We start from the raw sequence: 19,487 nt of genomic DNA, 5'->3' as shown, positions 1-19,487 counted from the left end.
AGTATTATTAAAAGAATTACATGTATTAACACATATCACACGTAAATTACATGTATTATTTTTATGATCAGTTGAAAAAATGTTTTTTTAAAAAAATATCAACAGTTCCCGTGGTGAAGAAAACCTATTATTTTTTCTTTTTTTACACTTTAAGTTCTGGGATACATGTATAGAACATGCAGGTTTGTTACATAGGTATACACGTGCCATGGTGGTTTTCTGCAACCATCAACCAGTCATCTACGTTAGGTATTGAAGAAAACCTATTCTCATAAGACTTTAGATGGTTTGGTTTTCCTTAACAGCTAACTTAATGAAAATTTATTAAAGCTACTCCCTGATAAACACTTTCCTATTTCCACTAAATGCCACTGTTACAATTTATTGTGCTTAATCTACCTCAAATGTGTACACTAAAGGAATGTGTCCAATAAACTAACAGCTTAATTCTCCCTTGAGAGAGTACAGCCTTAAAAGTGATTTAACTCTTCTGCTGCAGGCATACAGGGTGACATGAATGAGCACAGGACACTGGTTGGTCTTCCAGTCCAGGATTTCCAGCTGCCCAAAAAAAGGGCAAAACTGAACTTCCATAATCTATTCTGTGAATCTTAACTGAGAAATCTAATATAATCCAAGTGGAGGCTAGATGCTAGAAATTCAACAACCAGCGTCTACATAAAAATCAGAAGCAGCTGGGTGCGGTGGCTCACGCCTGTAATCCCAGCACTTTGGGAGGCCAAGGAGAGTGGATCACGAGGTCAAGAGATCGAGACCCTCCTGGCCAACATGGTGAAACCCCGTTTCTACTAAAAATACAAAAATTAGCTGGGCATGGTGATGCACACCTGTAGTACCAGCTACTCGGGAGGCTGAGGCAGGAGAATCGCTTGAACCTGGGAGGCAGAGGTTGCAGTGAGCCGAGATCATGCCACTGCATTCCAGCCTGGCGACAGAGTGAGACTCCATCTCAAAAAAAAAAAAAAAAATCAGAAGCACAAAAGTGTACAAAGTAGAGTTGGGTCAACAAAAGGCATTCATTAGGTCAGAAAATACCAAAGCTCTGAGAGCTGTTTGAACACAGGCCCCTAAGCACTGGTGCTGCTCCGTAACAGTCACCAAACGTTTCCTTCTTACCTCTTCTACATTTGCACTGGATTTTGCACTTGTCTCCAAGAATTTAATCCCATAGTCAATTGCTAGCTGAAAAGTAAACAGAAATATTTAAATTTAGCAAAAGATACTTGAACATATAATGCATTTGTATTTCTTAGGTTTTTCAAAGTCTCAAAGGTAGGGTATCTATTTCAGAACTCCTGTGGTTCTCAAATTTCTTTGCTTTCTTCTACTGTATTCAGAATTTAATAATTTAACTTAATCATCGTAAGAAGGATGGCACAACTTCCATTTAAAACATAATTTAAGGCCGGGCATGGTGGCTCACGCACTTTGGGAGGCCGAGGCAGACGGATCACGAGGTCAGGAGATCGAGACCCTCCTTGCTAACATGATGAAACCCCGTCTCTACTAAAAATACAAAAAATTAGCCGGGCGTGGTGGCACCCGCCTGTAGTCCCAGCTACCCGGGAGGCTGAGGCAGGAGAATTGCTTGAACCCAGGAGGCAGAGGTTGGAGTAAGCCGAGATCGCACCACTGCACTCCAGTCCAGGTGACAGAGCGAGACTCTGTCTCAAAATAAATAAATAAATAAAATAATAATAATAATCTAAGTACTTCTCTTTTTTTCTGTTTTTGTACTTTTAGTTCTCTAATATGGGATAAATACCCACCCTCCTAAGGTAGCAGAATAGGGTCTGGAGGCAGGGAACCTAAGGCCAATTCACACTGACTTCCTAGAACTAAATCAAAAGAAAAACCCCAGCCTTCCACGCCCAAGTAACAAAAGTACAGGGGTTACTCCCTTTGCAACCTCCTCCCCTTTTCTGACTCACAGATTAAAAATGGAAAGTACCTCTGATTGGTCCACTCCCACAACCAATCAGACATCTGCGCAGGGTATAACTTTGTAACTTCATTTCATCCTTTGGTCACCTTCTGCAACCAATCAGACTGGTCATGGGCCACTACTTCATTTACAGAGTGTAAACCAAGTAACCCATGGGAAATTTCTAGAGGGTATTTAAACCCCAGAAAATTCTGTAACCAGTGCTCGAGCTGCTTGCTCAAGCCCACTCCCACTCTGTGGAGTGTACTTTCATTTTGATAAATTTGTGTTTTTGGCTTCATTCTTTCATTGTTTTTGTGTGTGTGTGTGTGTGTGCATTTTGTCCAATTCTTTGCTCAAAATGCCAAGAATCTGTCTGACTTGTAGTCAAGACCCTCCACTGGTAAAACTACCATTATCTTGGGATTCATTCACTCCTTTTATCTGCTCCCAAAGTTTAATTCTCCAACAGTTACTGTATTGACTTTTAGGCCGGGTGTGGTGGCTCACGCCTGTAATCCCAGCACTTTGGGAGGTCGAGGCAGGCGGATCACCTGAGGTCGGGAGTTAAGAGACCAGCCTGGCCAGCATGGCGAAACCCCGTCTGTACTAAAAATACAAAAATTAGCCTGGTGTGGTGGCGGACGTCTATAATCCCAGCTACTTGGGAGGCTGAGACAGGAGAATCGCTTGAACCAGGGAGCCAGAGGTTGTAGTGAGCCAAAATTGTGCAATTCACTCCAGCCTGGGTGACAAGAGTGAAACTCCGTCTCAAAAAAAAAAAAAAAAAAAAAAAAAACTATACTTACTTTTAATTACTTTTTTTTGTTTGTTTGTTTGTTTTGAGACACAGTCTCGCTCTGTTGCCCAGGCTGGAGGAGTACAGTGGCACTATCTCAGTTCACTGCAACCTCCGCCTCCTGGGTTCAAGTGATTCTCCTGCCTCAGCCTCCTGAGTAGCTGGGACTACAGATGCACGCACGCCACCATGCCCGGCTAATTTTTGTATTTTTAGTAGAGACAGTGTTTCACCATGTTGGTCAGGCTGGTCTCGAACTCCTGACCTCGTGATCCACCCACCTCGGCCTCCCAAAGTGCTGGGATGACAGGTATGAGCCACCGCGCCAGGCCTTAATTAATTTTAATAAATGAGTCCAGAATTGAACAAAAACTTAAATACTAAAGTATTCATGCTTTGATTTCTATTGATTGAGACAAATTGCGAACTCTTATATAGTCCTCAAAAAGTTCCTAGTTCATTTACAATGCTAAAATTAAGTAAATGTTTTTAGGGGAAAAAAGTTTGCAGCAAAAGTTCACAGTCAGGTTGAAAAACAAAATGTGGCCGGGCATGGTGCCTCACACCTGTAATCCCAGCACTTTGGGAGGCCGAGGCAGGTGGATTGCTTGAGGCCGGGAGTTCAAGAGCAGCCTGGCCAGCACGGCAAAACCGCGTCTCTACTAAAAATACAAAAATTAGCCGGGTATATGTGTGTGATGGCACATGCCTATAATCCCAGCTTCTTGGAGGCTGAGGCATGAGAATTGCTTGAAGCCAGGAGGCAGAGGTTGCAGTGAACTGAGATTACGCCACTGCACTCCAGCCTGGGAGACAGAGCAAGACTTTGTCTCAAAAAAAAAAAAAAAAAAAAAAAAAAAGAAAATGCATTTTGCATATATAATTTTTTTAAAGGCTAAAGCAAAATTCCAAGACTTAAAAAGTGAAGCTTCTAAGTCAATTTAGAATCTGTCACAGAAGTAAATATGTACACAAAATATTCCTTTGCTTTACAGGACACAAAAGAGAGAAATGCCCATGCCCATAAACAACATATAAATGACATCCATAGCTTGATCAGTTACAAGGAATTTATCCATAAAACCTAACGCTAATGTGTAGTAAAATATTCTTAGGGAAAAAAATGAATTGGAAAATGATTCCTGTTGAAACTTCACCTATCCCTATAACTTCTTTTTCAAAAAGAATGTTTACTTTAACTTCAAAACTGGGCATTTTCACACAGATCTGGAAGAAACAGCCTGAACTCTAAGCTGCAGGAATCTGAGAAAGGACCAATTTGTATCTCCCAGAAAACATTAGCAAATTCTTTAGGAATGAGTCATGACCACACAGTATAGAGAGCTGGATCTCGAATACTAATTCACACCATTCAAGTATGGATTACATCTCTTTGTTGTTGATATCCAATTTAAAGGGATTAAAACACAGATTTTAAAAAAACTTAAATCAATAATTAAATAATATGAAGAAAAGAAATGCTTAATGTGAGTAGATTCCAACCTTTATGCATTCCATTCACATTTACCTTCTCCCCTCTTTCTTTTGACACTTGTCTTTTGTCATTCATATCACATTTGTTACCCAGGATCATTCTTTCGACATCGGAAGAGGCATGCTGCAGGGAGAAAATAGCATGCTATAAAAACAGCCTGAGAAAAACCCGTTACTTAATAGACAAATCCAACCTGTCAGAAACACATGAATTTAATAAGACAGAATCTTTTACTCACACAAGGCCTAATTCAGAGAAAAGTTTAAAGATGGGAAGAGGGGCAAAGCTACAGTACAAGAGCCCTCACAGAGCCTGTGCAAACCTTCTTCCCGAGGTTTGGAAAGAAGGTGGAACAAACACAAATAAAGCTTATGGTGATCTAATGACAAAATTTCCAAATATTCAGGTCAAAGAAGGACAAAAACTTGGTACTGAGTGAACCAGTGGAGAAGGTATTCTGGATTCTGTACTATTTTAAAAAGAAATTCATCTAAGTTAATAGAAACGTGTACAAAATTATTTCAGAGTCAGATTTCTTTCTTAAGTGACAAAGACATTAAAAAAATCTTAATACCAATTATCCTGGAATTAAAACAATCTTCAAATATCTAAGATGGAGAAAATGTCAGAAGGGCAAAAAGTTGCCAAGGTAAAGAGATAATTGTTGCTAGCCAAACAGCATGGTGGGATAGAAGCTGGGAACCAGATGTTTTAATCCTGGCTCTTCTTTTTAAAGGCTGTATGAGCACAGGCAAATCACTTCTTTCTGTTCTCAGTTATTCATGTGTAAAATGTGATCTAGGATTAAATTATTTCCCATATCTGGCCCAAGCTTAAAATCTTGTGACGTTACTTCTCTGTCCCCCTAACCCCCAGTAGTCAGACTGGCAGCACCAGAGATTTATGGAGCTCTTCAGACAGAGAGGGCCCAACCTGCCCATGCCCTGCTTCTAAGCAGCTCAGCTGCCTTGCAGAGACAGAGGAGCCTTTTACAAGTACCCAGCAGGACTCTTCTCCAGTGTCACCATTCTCTTTCCACACATACCTCTTCAATGTTTCTGATCCAATTTTTAATATTGTCAAAGGATTTTTCATTTGTGATGTCATAGACCAGCATAATGCCCTATAAGGGGGAAAAATATCTTTATTTAGTACTTTATATATTTAAAGTTATAGTATACAATGTCAATGTACTCCTACCCTCCAGAAACCTTTTGTTTGTCCATTTTTTCCCTTTAAAAAAGGGTTCATAATAAATTTGAAAAGTACAGAGAAACAAAAATCAATAAATACTTATTCCACTGGTCTCACCATGTAAATAAAAACCCTTTTAACATTTTCACTGTTAACCTTTAATGAATTAGTGATCGTGGTAAAGGTGATACACCCTTTCTACCTGACCTCACATGATAACAATCAGCCCCAACTGGAGCTGAGTGTTAAGTCAAAACAGCGATAACATTGAGAGTAAGAGTTAATCACTTCCACTGTGCACTTGTTTATTCCAAGTAGAAACTATCTTGCTTTCTACTCTTCTACTAAGATTGAGACCACACTGCTTTAAAATTATTTTTTATGTAGGTTGATCAAAAAATAGGTTGTCACTATTTATCTAAGTACATCACAGACACTTAAAATCCAATGCATTTGTTATACTGGTTTAATGAAAGGCATTCTCATCATATTTTTAAAGACTCCATGTCTGGTATTTCTTTTTTTGAGACACAGTCTCGCTCTGTCACCCAGGCTGGAGTGCAGTGGCATGATCTCCACTCACTGCAAGCTCCGCCTCCCGGGTTCATGCCATTCTCCTGCCTCAGCCTCCCGAGTAGCTGGGACTACAGGCGCCCGCCACCACACATAGCTAATTTTTTTGTATTTTTAGTACAGACAGGGTTTCACCATATTAGCCAGGATGGTTTCGATCTCCTGACCTCGTGATCCGCCCGACTTGGCCTCCTAAAGTGCTGGGATTACAGGTGTGAGCCACCGCGCCCAGCCCATGTCTGGTATTTCTAAAAGGTTTACCTTCCAAATGTTTAAACTAACACCTGTATGCTACTGCAAAATCTATATCCCCAGACCACACTTCTGTACTAAGTGCTAGAACTACTCACCTGTCCATCTACTACACAAATATTTAGTGAGCACTTACTGTGTGCCTAATACTATACTAGATCCTACTAGCAGTGAACAAGATAGAAAAGGTCTCTTCCTCTTGTAGATGGCTAACAAAGACAACAGACAATAAACCAATATCTATACAACTAATTATAATTTTGACAACTGCTATGAAGATGCATGGGGAGCTCATATGCTAGGGGTGTAATTCAATCTGGTTGAGGGGCTGGAGTGGGCAGGGGAGGCTTCCCTGAGGAAATGACATTAAAGCCAAAGCCTGGGAACTTAGTAGACTTAAACTAGGCAAAGGGCTAGGAGCTGGGGTGAAGAGGGGAAGCCCAGGTACCTGGCAAATAGCAGAAACATTGTAAATCTCTTGCTGATGTTGAACCAGAGACCGCTGGATTGAGTGAAAGAAAGTCAGCTTGGCAAGGCTGCACAGATCTAATGGGCGGAGGGCACAAGCTGAGGCTGAAGGGCTAGGCTGGGGTACTCGAGAGACCACTGTCTGGACATTGGCCAATAGATATCCCCCGTGATCACGGCAAACTCAACAAAGTAAAACAAGATTGTCTTGTCTCCTCTGAATCTTCTATTTGTCCTTGTATTACCATTTTGGTGAAAGTAATACAACCCAGTCAGCCAGCCCAAGCACACATGTGGGAGTTATCTTCTCTATAGCCAATCAGTCACTAAGTCCTGGAGACTCAATGTCCTAAATATTCCAGAATCTTACCTACCACACACATGGCCTTATTCAGATTCTCACAAATTAGTCTTTACCTGGATTCCCATCATCTTTAATTGATTTCCCTGATTAATTTCATTCTTTTCTTTCTTTCTTTCTTTCTTTTTTTTAGAGATGAGGTCTCGCTATGTTGCCCAGACTGGCCTCAAACTCCTGAACTCAAGCAGTCCTCCCACCTCCGCCTCCCGAGCTGCTGAGATTACGGGCATGAGCCACCACATCCAGCTTCCCTGCTTTCATTCTTAGCCTCCTCTAATCCACTTTCCGTAAGGGTACTAGAACTATCACTTCATTGATCAAAATCCTTTAGCACCTCTCCTTTATACTCAAAATTAAATTAAATTTCCTTAGTATGGTAGGGGAAGTCCTTCCAGGTCTGGCTTCCAACTTTGTAAGTAAACATAAAATATAAATAAATATAAATCATATAAAACACACATATACACATAGACAAAGAATACATGAAATAAAACGTTAACAGAATATATCTCTCAGAGTAGTGGGATTTTAGATGATTTCTTGGGATTTTCAAAGTTTCCTGTAGTATATGTATCCTTTTTGCAACCAGAAAAACATACATTATTGTTTAAACGACAAACAACTCCTCTATCCTCCCTTCCTCCAGCCTCAAATACAAATGCTTCACTTTGGCTACACGCTGTAAAGGCAATTTACAATTGTCTCCATGTAAATAATTTTATTTTATAAAGGTCAGCCCAGGCATGGTGGCTCACGCCTGTAATCCCAGCACTTTGGGAGGCCAAGGCAGGTGGATCACCTGAGATCAGGAGTTTGAGACCAGCCCGGCCAACATGGGGAAACCCCATCTCTATTAAAAATACAAAATTAGCTGAGCGTGGTGATGCATGCCTATAATCCCAGCTACTAGGGAGGCTGAGGCAGGAGAATCGCTTGAACCCAGGAGGTGGAGGTTGCAGTGAGCCGAGATCGTGCCATTGCACTCCAGCCTGGGCAACAAGAGTGAAACTCCGTCTCAAAAAAAAAAAAAAAAAAAAGTCAAAGTAAAGAACTATACATTTTAAAATGGTCAAAATGGTAAATGTTCTATTATGTATATTTTACCACAATAAAAACAATTGAAAGTGGATTCTGCATAATTCCTGATGCAATGTGTTTGGCTGCCTACAATATTAAAATTACCCAAATAACTGCCCTAGCTCTACCATCCTTTGGACTGTATGAACAACCCAGATCATTTATATGCCATGTCATCATGAAATTTCATTTCACTGGTTAGCACAGAAAGTGTGAACATGGTGTGGTGTTAAGAACACAGGCTAGAGTCTGAGGCTTCTAACTTAGGCTCCCCCACATATTAAATGGGAGATCCTGGAGACATTATTTTATTCCTCTCAGTCTCCATGTCCTCATTTACAGAATGAGGACAATACTTCTTCCACGCTTGATCATTTTGAGGATCTACTGAGATATTTGTAAACTACTTCACCTAGAGCCTGGGACATAGCTTGGACTCAATAAATGGCAGCTATTATTAATTTATATCTTCAGTTTCAATAGCAGAAATCATTCACCTATTTCTTATGTTTTTAAGCTAACTGATATTATGAATCAGTTAGAAATACAAATTCAAGTGTATCGGTTAAAACTTTATGTATCTAGTATATATCTACAAGAAGAATAGCTTCCTAAGAATTCAGAAGATGGTGTTGGTCTATGAGAAACATTAATAATGTAATGATATGGTCCTGTTTTTCCCCAAAGCCCAAATGTCCATCAGGATCACTGCTATGCCTATGAATGCTGCTGATGTGTTTGAAATGCCATGGTGACAGACTCCAGTATAGTGCTTGTCAACATGCCACATACCTGAATCAGCCAAACTAAACCTGCCATAACCACCACTTGCTGAAAATGGTGGGCCCGGCAACCGACTGGAATAGATGACTTGAGAGATCCAAGAGTCAGGCACAGCAGGATTTCCTGAAAATTTATCCAAGATGGTGTCTAGGTCTAAAATTTCCCACTGATTTACCCCTTCAGCCAGCATTTATTGAGCCTCTACTATGTGTCAGACACTGGCATTGTATACAGCAGAACAAAGACAGAAATCTCTACCTTCAAAATGTGGAAGGTAATACTATTTAGAATAGCAACAATTTCTAATTATCTGAAGTAATGTGAGGAAAGACTAGGCAGTAAGTAAATTAAGACAATCCTCAAATCTAAATGTATTATTTAATACATTTCCATGCCCTCTTTCTTCATACAATGAACTAGAGCCAGACATCCAAGTGAAACATTTACTCTTATATTCTAAGTGCCCCTGCCCACCCTCCAGTGAAAATGAGCATGCAAATGGTGTCAGCACATCATTCCTAGCATGCAAAAAACTGCTCAACAGAAAGGCATGTGTGTCTAAGATGCCTCTAATCAGAATTACCTGTAAACTATTCCAAATCATCCCTGTTATGATGTTCTTTTTATCCCTAAAATTCCTTCCTGGGGGAAACAAACAAACAACAAACAAATGTCTTCCTGGCACATATAATAAGCCCCTTCCCTTTGATTCCAGTCTAAGCAAAATAGAAAGTGGCTGGCAGCTATTTTTATTAAAATGATGACCCTTCACAATCTTAAAAGTATTATAGGGTGGAGTGTGGGGAACAAATACACATAAAATGGTTAGTGGTACACTTCAGCCTTAAAAAGGAATCCCTAATCTTTTTGTGGGGATGAGTTATGATGCTACTCCAACACTGGAGAGCAAGTGGTGGTGGAGGAGGAAGGGCAGCATGTCAGTGAGGGGATCTGTGGGTTCAGACCACATCTTCCTAGAGGTGTGGGGACAGCTATCACCCCTTCAGCTCTGTCATCCTAGCACCACTCCCAGGAATACAAGAATCTTTTAAGCAATGAGTTGGGAATGACGGCAGCTGGTACCCTACAATCTACCAGGTTGGGGTTCATGACCTCAGTTGTTCAACCTTCAAAGACTCTGAGCATACTAGATTTCATCATAATTCAAGACTCCAACTTGTGCTTGGCTTAGGCCTAAACACCAGAGATAAAGCCGTGGTCTGGGCCTGGCATTCTAAGCATGGTTAAGCACAGCTCATGGAAGTAAGGCAGCTTCCAAGCTGCCTTACTCACCACTGTACTCCCAGCATCACGCTGCCCAGAGCCAAAAAGCAATGAAAGTGCACTGAATAGATGAAGCATCTTAGGATAGAACATAACAAGTGATGAAGTTATGACAGCAAGGAAAATGCCTGGATTCAGCAAATAACTTGGTAGTCAAGATTCACCAGATTCTTTCCGGCCAGCTGGCAGAATGGTGGTCAGGGGGATGACAGGGAGATGAGCCACAGCAGTGGATGTTGTGGAGGTGGTGAGGTAAGAGATAATGGTGGCAGGGCTGAATGACAAGAGAGTATAAGAAAAGAATACTTAGTCACAGGGCTTGTGGTTTGCTACGACTGCCATAAGGTATTAATAAAAGGAAGAATAATGAAAATATACAATCACATCAGAATGTGTGGAGGAGTTCTAGAACATCTATAAGTTAATCACCTGATTATTACGATGAAGACCACTGGCAAAGTATATAGTTGCTAAACACAACCAAAAAACCTTTTAAATGTCTTGTTTCCCCATCAGAAAATTTATTTTTCTACATACTAGACTCCATCTTGAATCCTATAATCTTGGCAAAGAAACATTCATGCTTTACTTCTACCTGAAGAGTTACAAAACCCTACAACACACTCACCATGGCTCCTCTGTAGTATGCTGTCGTGATTGTTCGGAATCTTTCCTGACCCGCTGTGTCCCTAAAATATGAAACAAAGGAGAGTGGTTTTTAAAGTCATCACCAGCATCACTGAGGAGAAACCCTGCTGTAGGAGATGTAATTCTAGTCTGCTCAGGGTGCAGTGGTCACAGAGGAAAGGAGAATGAGACACAGAGGGAGCCCTTTGCACATCTGCAAGCTGGAGGTGGTGGTGGCCACAGGAGCCTGTCAAGAGCTCACAATGACCTGGGTGAAAAACTCAGACCTTGATAAAAGCAGCAACAGAAAAATACACGGAAAAATCCTGCTAGGAACTGGTGTGTTATATTAGTCAAACACACGTGGGAGGGAATAGAGAATAGTTCTAAATTCTTCGACTCCCCGAGATAGTTATAATCCTTTTTGTAAGTGCTTAATGATTAAAGCACTTTGCTTTCTTGCCTGAATGTCTGATTTCTGTATAAAGCAAGCAATCGAGCTGGACTTATTACTGTGTAAATTCTGCTCAGTAGAGCACAATAAAATAGATCTCCTCAAGAACTTGTTCAGCTATGGAGCCCATGATTTCATGGGGACCTGGAGTTCAACACATAAATCTTGACAACGTTTTCAAAGACTTTTAAACATAAACAACATGTCAAAACTATATAAACTTTCATATATTTTTGCTTTTTAGCTGATGGCATACCATTAAAATGCATTCTGAAAAATATAAGAGTTTCTGATTTCATTTATAGAAGCAATCCTATAAAGGAAGTTAAATTTCCTTGATACTTGAGAAAATCAATATTCTCAAATTTCCCACTTCCAGCCAGAACTAATTCATTCCCTGTGCTACTAAGACAATTTAATTGCAGGAGAGAAAGAGGCATTTGTGGAAATATACTAGAAATCTAGTATATACCAAATCCTAATAAAAGATGAAGGCCCAAGGGAATATCATAAGTTAAAAAGCAATAAACACCTTAACATAGACATATATCTTACAAAATACTTTCACACTGCACTCACGTGATGTCTACCACAGCCCACTAGGGTGGGCTACTGGCTGGGGGTGTTACCAGCATCCAAGTTCTGCAGATGAGGAAACAGGCTCAGAGGAACTATGGCCCCAGCTGTGCCACTAAACAGCTCATATTCTTTATGTATTTATTTATTTGTTTGTTTGTTTTTGAGATGGAGTCTCGCTCTGTCACCCAGGCTGGGGTCCAGTGGCACAATCCTGGCTCACTGCAACCTCTGCCTCCTGGGTTCAAGCGATTCTCCTGCCTCAGCCTCCCAAGTAGCTGGGACTACAGAAGCCCACCACCACGCCAGGCTAATTTTTGTATTTTTAATAGAGACGGGGTTTCACCATATTAACCAGGCTGGTCTCAAACTCCTGACCTTGTGATCTACCCGCCTCGGCCTCCCAACGTGCTGGCATTACAGGCGTGAGCCACTGCACCCGGCCCAGCTCATACTCTTGAAGGAGACAAGCATCTTAGGTCTCAGCTGTTCAGCTCTGGGCCAGGCCTTACAAAAAACCCATCTTATCCTGTCATTTTCTTTGATCGGCATTAGATGCATGGGGCACTTGTTTGCTGCACCGCTAACAAATCATGGGGAAATGGAAGGCAAGCACTTTTTAGCAGACTAACCATATTTCTCTGAGAAACCCAAGGAGGGGATCATGAGAAAAGATGTAATTTTTTAAATCTGTAAAATATTTGGCATCTTGTTCAATACCAATGGATGGAAAGGGCAGCCTATAGTAACCTTCATAACATTTTCCAGTGAAGTACACTGGAAACCACTAGGAAGCCAATCACTATGTTCCAGGGCAGTTGAGTAGTTATCCCAGCTTCATCACATATGCCCTCGAGTGGACCTAACCACTCTCAGTCCCTGTTTCCTTCTCTATAAAAGAAGAGCTGGGGGATGTTCTTCTTCTGTCCCAGTTCTGAGTTCAAAAAAGAAATACAGCCTAAGGCAAAAGCTAATATGTATAACTTTACTCTTTAGCCCTGCCTCGTTCTTAGCCAGTGCTGCTCTGAATTCTACGTTTTGTCTACTGCTGTCATCAATACACATTAGATCAGCAAACATCACCAACAACCTTCCAAAAGCTCCAAATCTATATGGCTCCATGCAAGGCACTGAACTGAAAGAAATTAAACCAGCTTCTAGGAGGTTAAAAAAAATCTAAGAAGAGCTTCTGAGTTCAAGTCAAAAATATTCAACCTAGCAATCTGGAGGAACCATATTTATTCACTGTAGTTGGACAGATTCTTCAGGAGTTTATGAACCAGAGTTGGGTAATCATAAGATCTTTGCCTTGCATATTGCAACATTAGAGTTGGGAAACATCCTAAGGACTAATAGTTTGTGTTCCTCCAACATTTATATGTTGAAGCCTAATCCTCAATGTGATGGTATTTAGATAGGGGAACTTTGGGAGGTAATTAGGTCAGGAGGGTGGAGCCGTTGTGAAAGGGATTAGTGCTCTTCACACCATAGAGATGATCTCTCTCTGGGCCATGTGAGGATACAAGTGAGACAGCTGTCTACAAACCAGGGAGCAAACCTTCACTAGACACTGGATCTGCTGGCACCCTGATCTTGGATTTCCCAGCCTCCAGAACTGTGAGAAATAAATGTTTATTGTTTAAGACACCCAGTCTATGGTATTTTTGTTATAGTAGCTGTGATAGTGTGATACAGTAAGAAACACATATAATAAGAAACATATTTGGTCTCTGCTCCTGATTCTTGGCACACAGATACTAAAATTCTTGGAATCTCCAACAAAGTGTTTAAGTTCTTTTTGTGCGCTAATGAAATAACTGGTGGCTGGGGCTCCTGTCCAGCCACAGGATAGGAGGCTGGTTGCCAGGAGAACCAACCAAGTGATAAGCGGGCTGGAACTTTCAGTCCTACCACTCGACCTCTGGAGAAGGGAGAGGGGCTAAAGGTTGACTTAATCACCAATGGCCCACGATGCAATCAATCATGGCTATATAAGGAAGCTTCCATAAAAACTCAAAGGACTGGGTTTGGAGAGCTTCAGGACAGTGAGACACGTGGAGGTGCTGGATGTTCTTGGAGAGTAGATGACCCCTCCCACAAGGAAGGAAGTGTGGAAGTTCCTCACTCCTTCCCACATGGCTTGCCCTGTGTATCTCTTCCATCTGGCTGTTCATCTGTATTCTTTGCAATATCCTTTATAATAAATGGGTAAACATAAATAAACTGTTTCCCTGAGTTCTGTGAGCTGCTCTAGTAAATTAAAGGAATCAGAGGAGGGGGGTCATCAGAACCCCAATTTATAGCCAGTTGGTCAGAAGTAGAGGTGACAACCTACTACAGTTGAGTATCCCTAATCTGAAAATCCAAAATCTAAAATGCTCCCAAATCCAAAACTTTTTGAGTGCCAACATGATGCCATAGTAGAATATTCCACACCTGAGCTCACGTGACGGGTCACAGTCAAAATGTAGACATACAACACAGTTTATTTAAAAAATTTTATTGGCCGGGCGCAGTGGCTCACGCCCGTAATCCCAGCACTTTGGGAGGCTGAGGCGGGCGGATTACCTGAGGTCAGGAGTTCAAGACCAGCTGGCTAACATGGAGAAACCCCGTTTCTACTGAAAATACAAAAAAATAGCAGGGCGTGGTAGCGCACGCCTGTAATCCCAGCTACTCAGGAAGCTGAGGCAAGAGAATCGCTTGAACCCGGGAGGTGGAGGTTGCAGTGAGCCGAGCTCACGCCATTGCACCACAGCTTGGGCAACAAGAGCGAAACTCCGTCTCAAAAAAAAAATTTATTAAAATATTGTATAAAGTTATATTCAGCTTCATGTGTACCAGCTGTATATGAAACATAAATGAATTTCGTGTTTAGACTTGGGTCCCATCCCCAAGATATCTCATTATGTATATGCACATATTCCAAAATCCAAGAATATCCAAAATCGGAAACACTTCTGTTCCCAAGCATTTTGGATAAGGGATATTTAACCTGTACTTGTGACTGGCAGCTGAAGTGGGGACACTGCGGGACCCAGCCCTCAACCTGTGGGATCTGATGCTATCTCCAGGTAGACAGTATCAGAACTGACTTAAATTATAGGACACCCAGAAAGAAAAAGAAAATTAAAAAAAGAATTAAAAAAAAGGTATAGGACACCCAATTGGCATCTGCTGGAGAATTACCTGGTGGTGGTGGGGGGAACCCCCTGACATCTGGTGTCAGAAGTACTGTGCTATGTATGAGAAAAAAAGTGTGTTTAAAAATATCTTAGAGCAGTCTGAACTATGACATGATTTTTTTTCTCAGTCTTCATTTTTCTATTTAATAAGAAATATGCAAATAAATCATAAAATATCATAGCTAGAGGGGAACTCCAATGCCATCAATCCAACCAATTTACAAACGAGGAAAAGGTGAGACCCTGAGAAGGGAAATAACTGGCCCAAAGCCCTCAATTTGGAGGCATCCTGGCTAGAACCTAGATCTGTACTTCCTGCCAAGGGTTCCTGCGACGTGACTACTCTGTCTTATCAGATTTCAAAACTACAACAACTGTGATGAAGAAGTAATTTGCGTTCCTTAGAATTTAGTTTCCTACCCTCAAAAATTATAGTTTTGGAAAGATGAGCTATCGGATCTCTTCCGGCTTCAACAGTTAGTACCCTCTCTCACCTTCCCAACTCTTGGTGAAGATACCTTTGAAGGATTCCCAGTGCTTACTTATTTCCCCTTGGTTCCGATAAAGAAAAGATGTTTTAGCTATCACAAGATGCCTCTAACTTATTACAATTCACATTTAATTCCCACTTTCAATTCCCAATTAAAGCAGAAACTGTGTGTGTGTTTACTTACCATATCTGAAGCTTAATTTTCTTTCCATCTAGTTCTATCGTTCTAATTTTAAAATCAATTCCTGCCAGAAAAACAAAGAAAGATATGTTAAGTTTCTTCAGATATAATCCAAGTCTCATTAGGAGGACAAAGATTTCTATTGAAAAAAAGCTCTCCAACGCACTGGAAAATGTGAACACAGAGAGGGTGTGAATGGTATGTTTCCTCTGAATACAGGCTGGAGAAAGGAATGCTAATTACTCAGCAAAGAATTCCCACACGTGTTAAATGCAACGTATTATATGCCTCATTATTCTGACACAAATGGATCACATCCTGCAAAGTTATATAATTTAGATAGATTGAGAACATGCCATATTTCCTACTTCCTGAAGTACATATAAACAATGCTTCCTATCTACTCCTCAACCCCAATCCTTCCCAAAAGAAGGCTATGGGACCTCTTTAAAGAATATTCCTCCATCTCCTTCCACTTTTTTCTTCAGATTCTGCAAATGACTAAGGAAAAAAAATTTGCCTATTTGACAGTAAGGGAGGGAAAGCCTGCATATCTATTTTAAACAGTTAGCAAGTATTTTATACACATTTTAATAAATGTTCCCCACAGATTACTTGCTAGAGCTGAAACAGGAAGAATGGATTTCAGGCCTGACTGTACTCTAGAATTGCCTGGTACTATGATCTGAAAGTCCCCTCCGAAACTCAGGTTGAAATTAGATTGCCATTGTGGGACCTTAGAGATACTAAGTACTAAGAGGTGGGACCTTTCACAGCTGATTCATGTGGAGCCTGTATGAACGGATTGTCCTTATCACAGGAGTGAGTTATCTTGAGAGTGGGTTTTTATAAAAGTTAGTCCTGCTCCTCCTACATTTTCTTCTGCATGAGTGCACTTCCCCTTCCAGTCTTCCAGCATGAGATAATGAAGCATGAAGGTCCTCACCAGATGCTGATGCCATACCCTTGGAGTTCCCAGCCTCCAGAATCATGAGCTAAATAAATTTCTGTTCATTATAAACTATGCAGTTTCAGGTATTCTGTCATAGCAGCAGAAAATGGACTAAGATGACTGAGAAATGTTTTAAAAAAAAATCCTCATGATTAGGCCTGCCCCCTTCCCCAAATTCTGAGATTGTGACTTAATTAGTCAAGGATGGGACCTGGGCACTGGTAATTTTTAAAGTTTCCCAGATGATTCTAACCTGAAGCCAAAAGTTTTGGCTTTCAAAGGGCTATGCCTTTTGAAGGCCTCGGGCACTTCAAAAGTTCAACCCTTCCCTCACATATTTCCCCCCACTATGGTAGCTCAAAACTTATTTATCAATTTCAACGAAAAAGAACCACAAAGCCCTTGACAAATATCAGCAAGCTCTATCATATATCAGGAATAAGCTTTCTGAGGAGACCAGTTAGTGAATACAACTAGTTGCAATTTGCTAAATCGTCATCATCTGGCTACTCAGCTTTGTTTAGATTTTTCTATTCTTTTGCATTCTGTCCAGCAGGGTTTCTCAATCCCTGGGCCACGGACCAGTACTGGGCTGCACAGCAGGAATTCAGTGGCAGGCAAGTGAGAGAAGCTTCATCTATATTTACAGCTGCTCCCCATTACTTGCATTGCTGCCTAAGTTCAGCCTCCTGTCAGATCAGCAGTGGCATTAGATTCTCATAGGTGCTCAAACCCTATTGTGAACTGCCCATGTGGGGGATCTAGGTTGTGCACTCCTATGAGAATCTAATGCCTGATGATCTGTCACTGTCTTCTATCATCCCCAGATAGGACCATCTTGTTGCAGGAAAACATGCTCACAGCTCCCGCTGATTCTACATTGGTGAGTTGTATAATAATTTCATTATATATTACAATGTAATAAAAATAGAATATAAGTGCATAATAAATGTAATGTACTTGAATCATTCCTAAACCACCCCCACCCCCACACCACCACCACCTCCAGTCCCTGGAGGAAAAACTGTCTTCCATGAAACCAGTCCCTGGTGCCAAAAAGGTTGGGGACCACTGCTATATAGAACCCCTTAAAGTGGTTTCCAAGAAATTTCAGGAAAACATGTAAATTACATATCCTCTAAATTGACTTAAACATTAACTCCAGTTTTGTTTTGTTTTGTTTTGTTTTTTGAGACGGAGTCTCACTCTGTCACCAGGCTGGAGTGCAGTGGGGCAATCTCGGCTCACTGCAACCTCCACCTCCCGGGTTCAAGTGATTCTCCCGCCTCAGCCTCCCGAGTAGCTGGGACTACAGGTATGCACCATCATGCCCAGATAATTTTTTGTATTTTTAGTGGAGATGGGGTTTCACCATGTTGGCCAGGGTGGTCTCAATCTCCTGACCGACCTCGTGATCCACCTGCCTCGGCCTCCCAAAGTGTTAGGATTATAGGCGTGAGCCACTGCACCCAGCCAACTCCAGTTTTATTTAGGTGGGGAGCATTCAACTGCTATGTTACTACAGTATTTTTTCATATAAACATTGAAAGCACCCAAAAGGCTGCTTCCTAGCTCCAGCTTTATACAATGCATAGACATAAACCAACCGAATTTCCCCCTTTTTTCTCTGTGTGGTACTTTTCCCCCACGGAGCCTTTTTAGATACTCTTGTGTCTTGAAATAGGCAACAATCACACCCAAGCTAATTTAGCAGAACACCTTCTCAACCATTATTTCCCCTCACTAACAACCATAAATTATTAATAAATATTAGGTTGGTGCAAAAGTAATTGCCATTAAGAATGGCAAAAACCGCAATTACTTTTGCACCAACCTAATGCAATCTGATAACCACTATTCCCAAGTTATCTGGCTCATATTTTCTCCTCTAAGGCACCTCCCTCAGCATTTCAGGGTCTGTAAAGGTGACACAAAACTCAGCAACTCAGCATAAATATTACTGCTAGCATCTGACAAAATATACTGTTTCCATCACTCATTTAAGACTTAATAGACATTGATTTTTATTGTGATTTACGTTTTATATGCCACCAAATCCAGTGTAACAAAGACCCTCTAGGAATCCTCCTCTATCCTTTACCTCTCTTTGGGCCTGGCATCAAGAACAATGCCCAAAACCTGGTATGTACTCAATACATGTTTCTTCAGATTAACATTTTAAAAAAATTCATGACTTTCCAAATCCATAGAAACAGAAAGTAGTACAATGGTAGTTACCAGGATCTGGAAGGAGGGGGAAAGGAATAGTTGTTTAATAGGTTTGGAGTTTCAGATTTGCAGGATGAAATAGTTCTACGGATCAGTTGCACCACAATGTGAACAGGCTTGTAAAACTACTGAACTGTACACTGAAAAATGGTTAAGACTGTAACTTACATATTATGTTTTTACCAAAATAAAAAAAATGACTTTCAAAATGCCTACTGTATACCTGAATAAATTAATTAAAAGGCCAATGTCCAACATTTTACCACTTAATAGTTCATTCACTTATTTTTTTTGAGATGGGTCTCCTTCTGTTGCACAGGCTGGAGTGCAGTGGCGTGATCTTGGCTCACCGCAACCTTCGCCTCTTGGGTTCAAGCGATTCTCCTGCCTCCTCCCTCAGCCTCGCGACTAGCTGGGATTACAGTGTGCTCCACTACACCCAGTTAACTTTGGTATTTTCAGTAGAGATGGGGTTTCACCATGTTGACCAGGCTGGTCTCAAATTCCTGGCCTCACGTGATCCACCTGCCTTAGCCTCTCAAAGTGCTGGGATTACAGGTGT

The 19,487-nt window shown here is 41.0% G+C and overlaps 1 protein-coding gene across 2 annotated transcripts in view; it reads right to left on the bottom strand.

Moving 5' to 3' along the window:
* RAB8B (RAB8B, member RAS oncogene family) overlaps positions 1-19,487 on the bottom strand; it is a 78,042-nt gene that overhangs the window by 6,985 nt on the left and 51,570 nt on the right. For both annotated transcript variants that reach the window (XM_003827936.6, XM_003827937.6), the window contains exons 2-6: positions 15,748-15,808; positions 10,860-10,920; positions 5,285-5,362; positions 4,273-4,362; positions 1,138-1,203 (exon numbers count right to left, since the gene is read on the bottom strand). In XM_003827936.6, the coding sequence (XP_003827984.3) occupies positions 1,138-1,203; positions 4,273-4,362; positions 5,285-5,362; positions 10,860-10,920; positions 15,748-15,808 (356 nt within the window). The remainder of the gene's footprint in view (positions 1-1,137; positions 1,204-4,272; positions 4,363-5,284; positions 5,363-10,859; positions 10,921-15,747; positions 15,809-19,487) is intronic.

The sequence above is a fragment of the Pan paniscus genome, chromosome 16, assembly GCF_029289425.2.
Source record: "Pan paniscus chromosome 16, NHGRI_mPanPan1-v2.0_pri, whole genome shotgun sequence".
NCBI lineage: Eukaryota > Metazoa > Chordata > Mammalia > Primates > Hominidae > Pan > Pan paniscus.
Note: the sequence above shows the minus strand (reverse complement) of the source record. Positions and strands in the feature narration are given on the sequence as shown.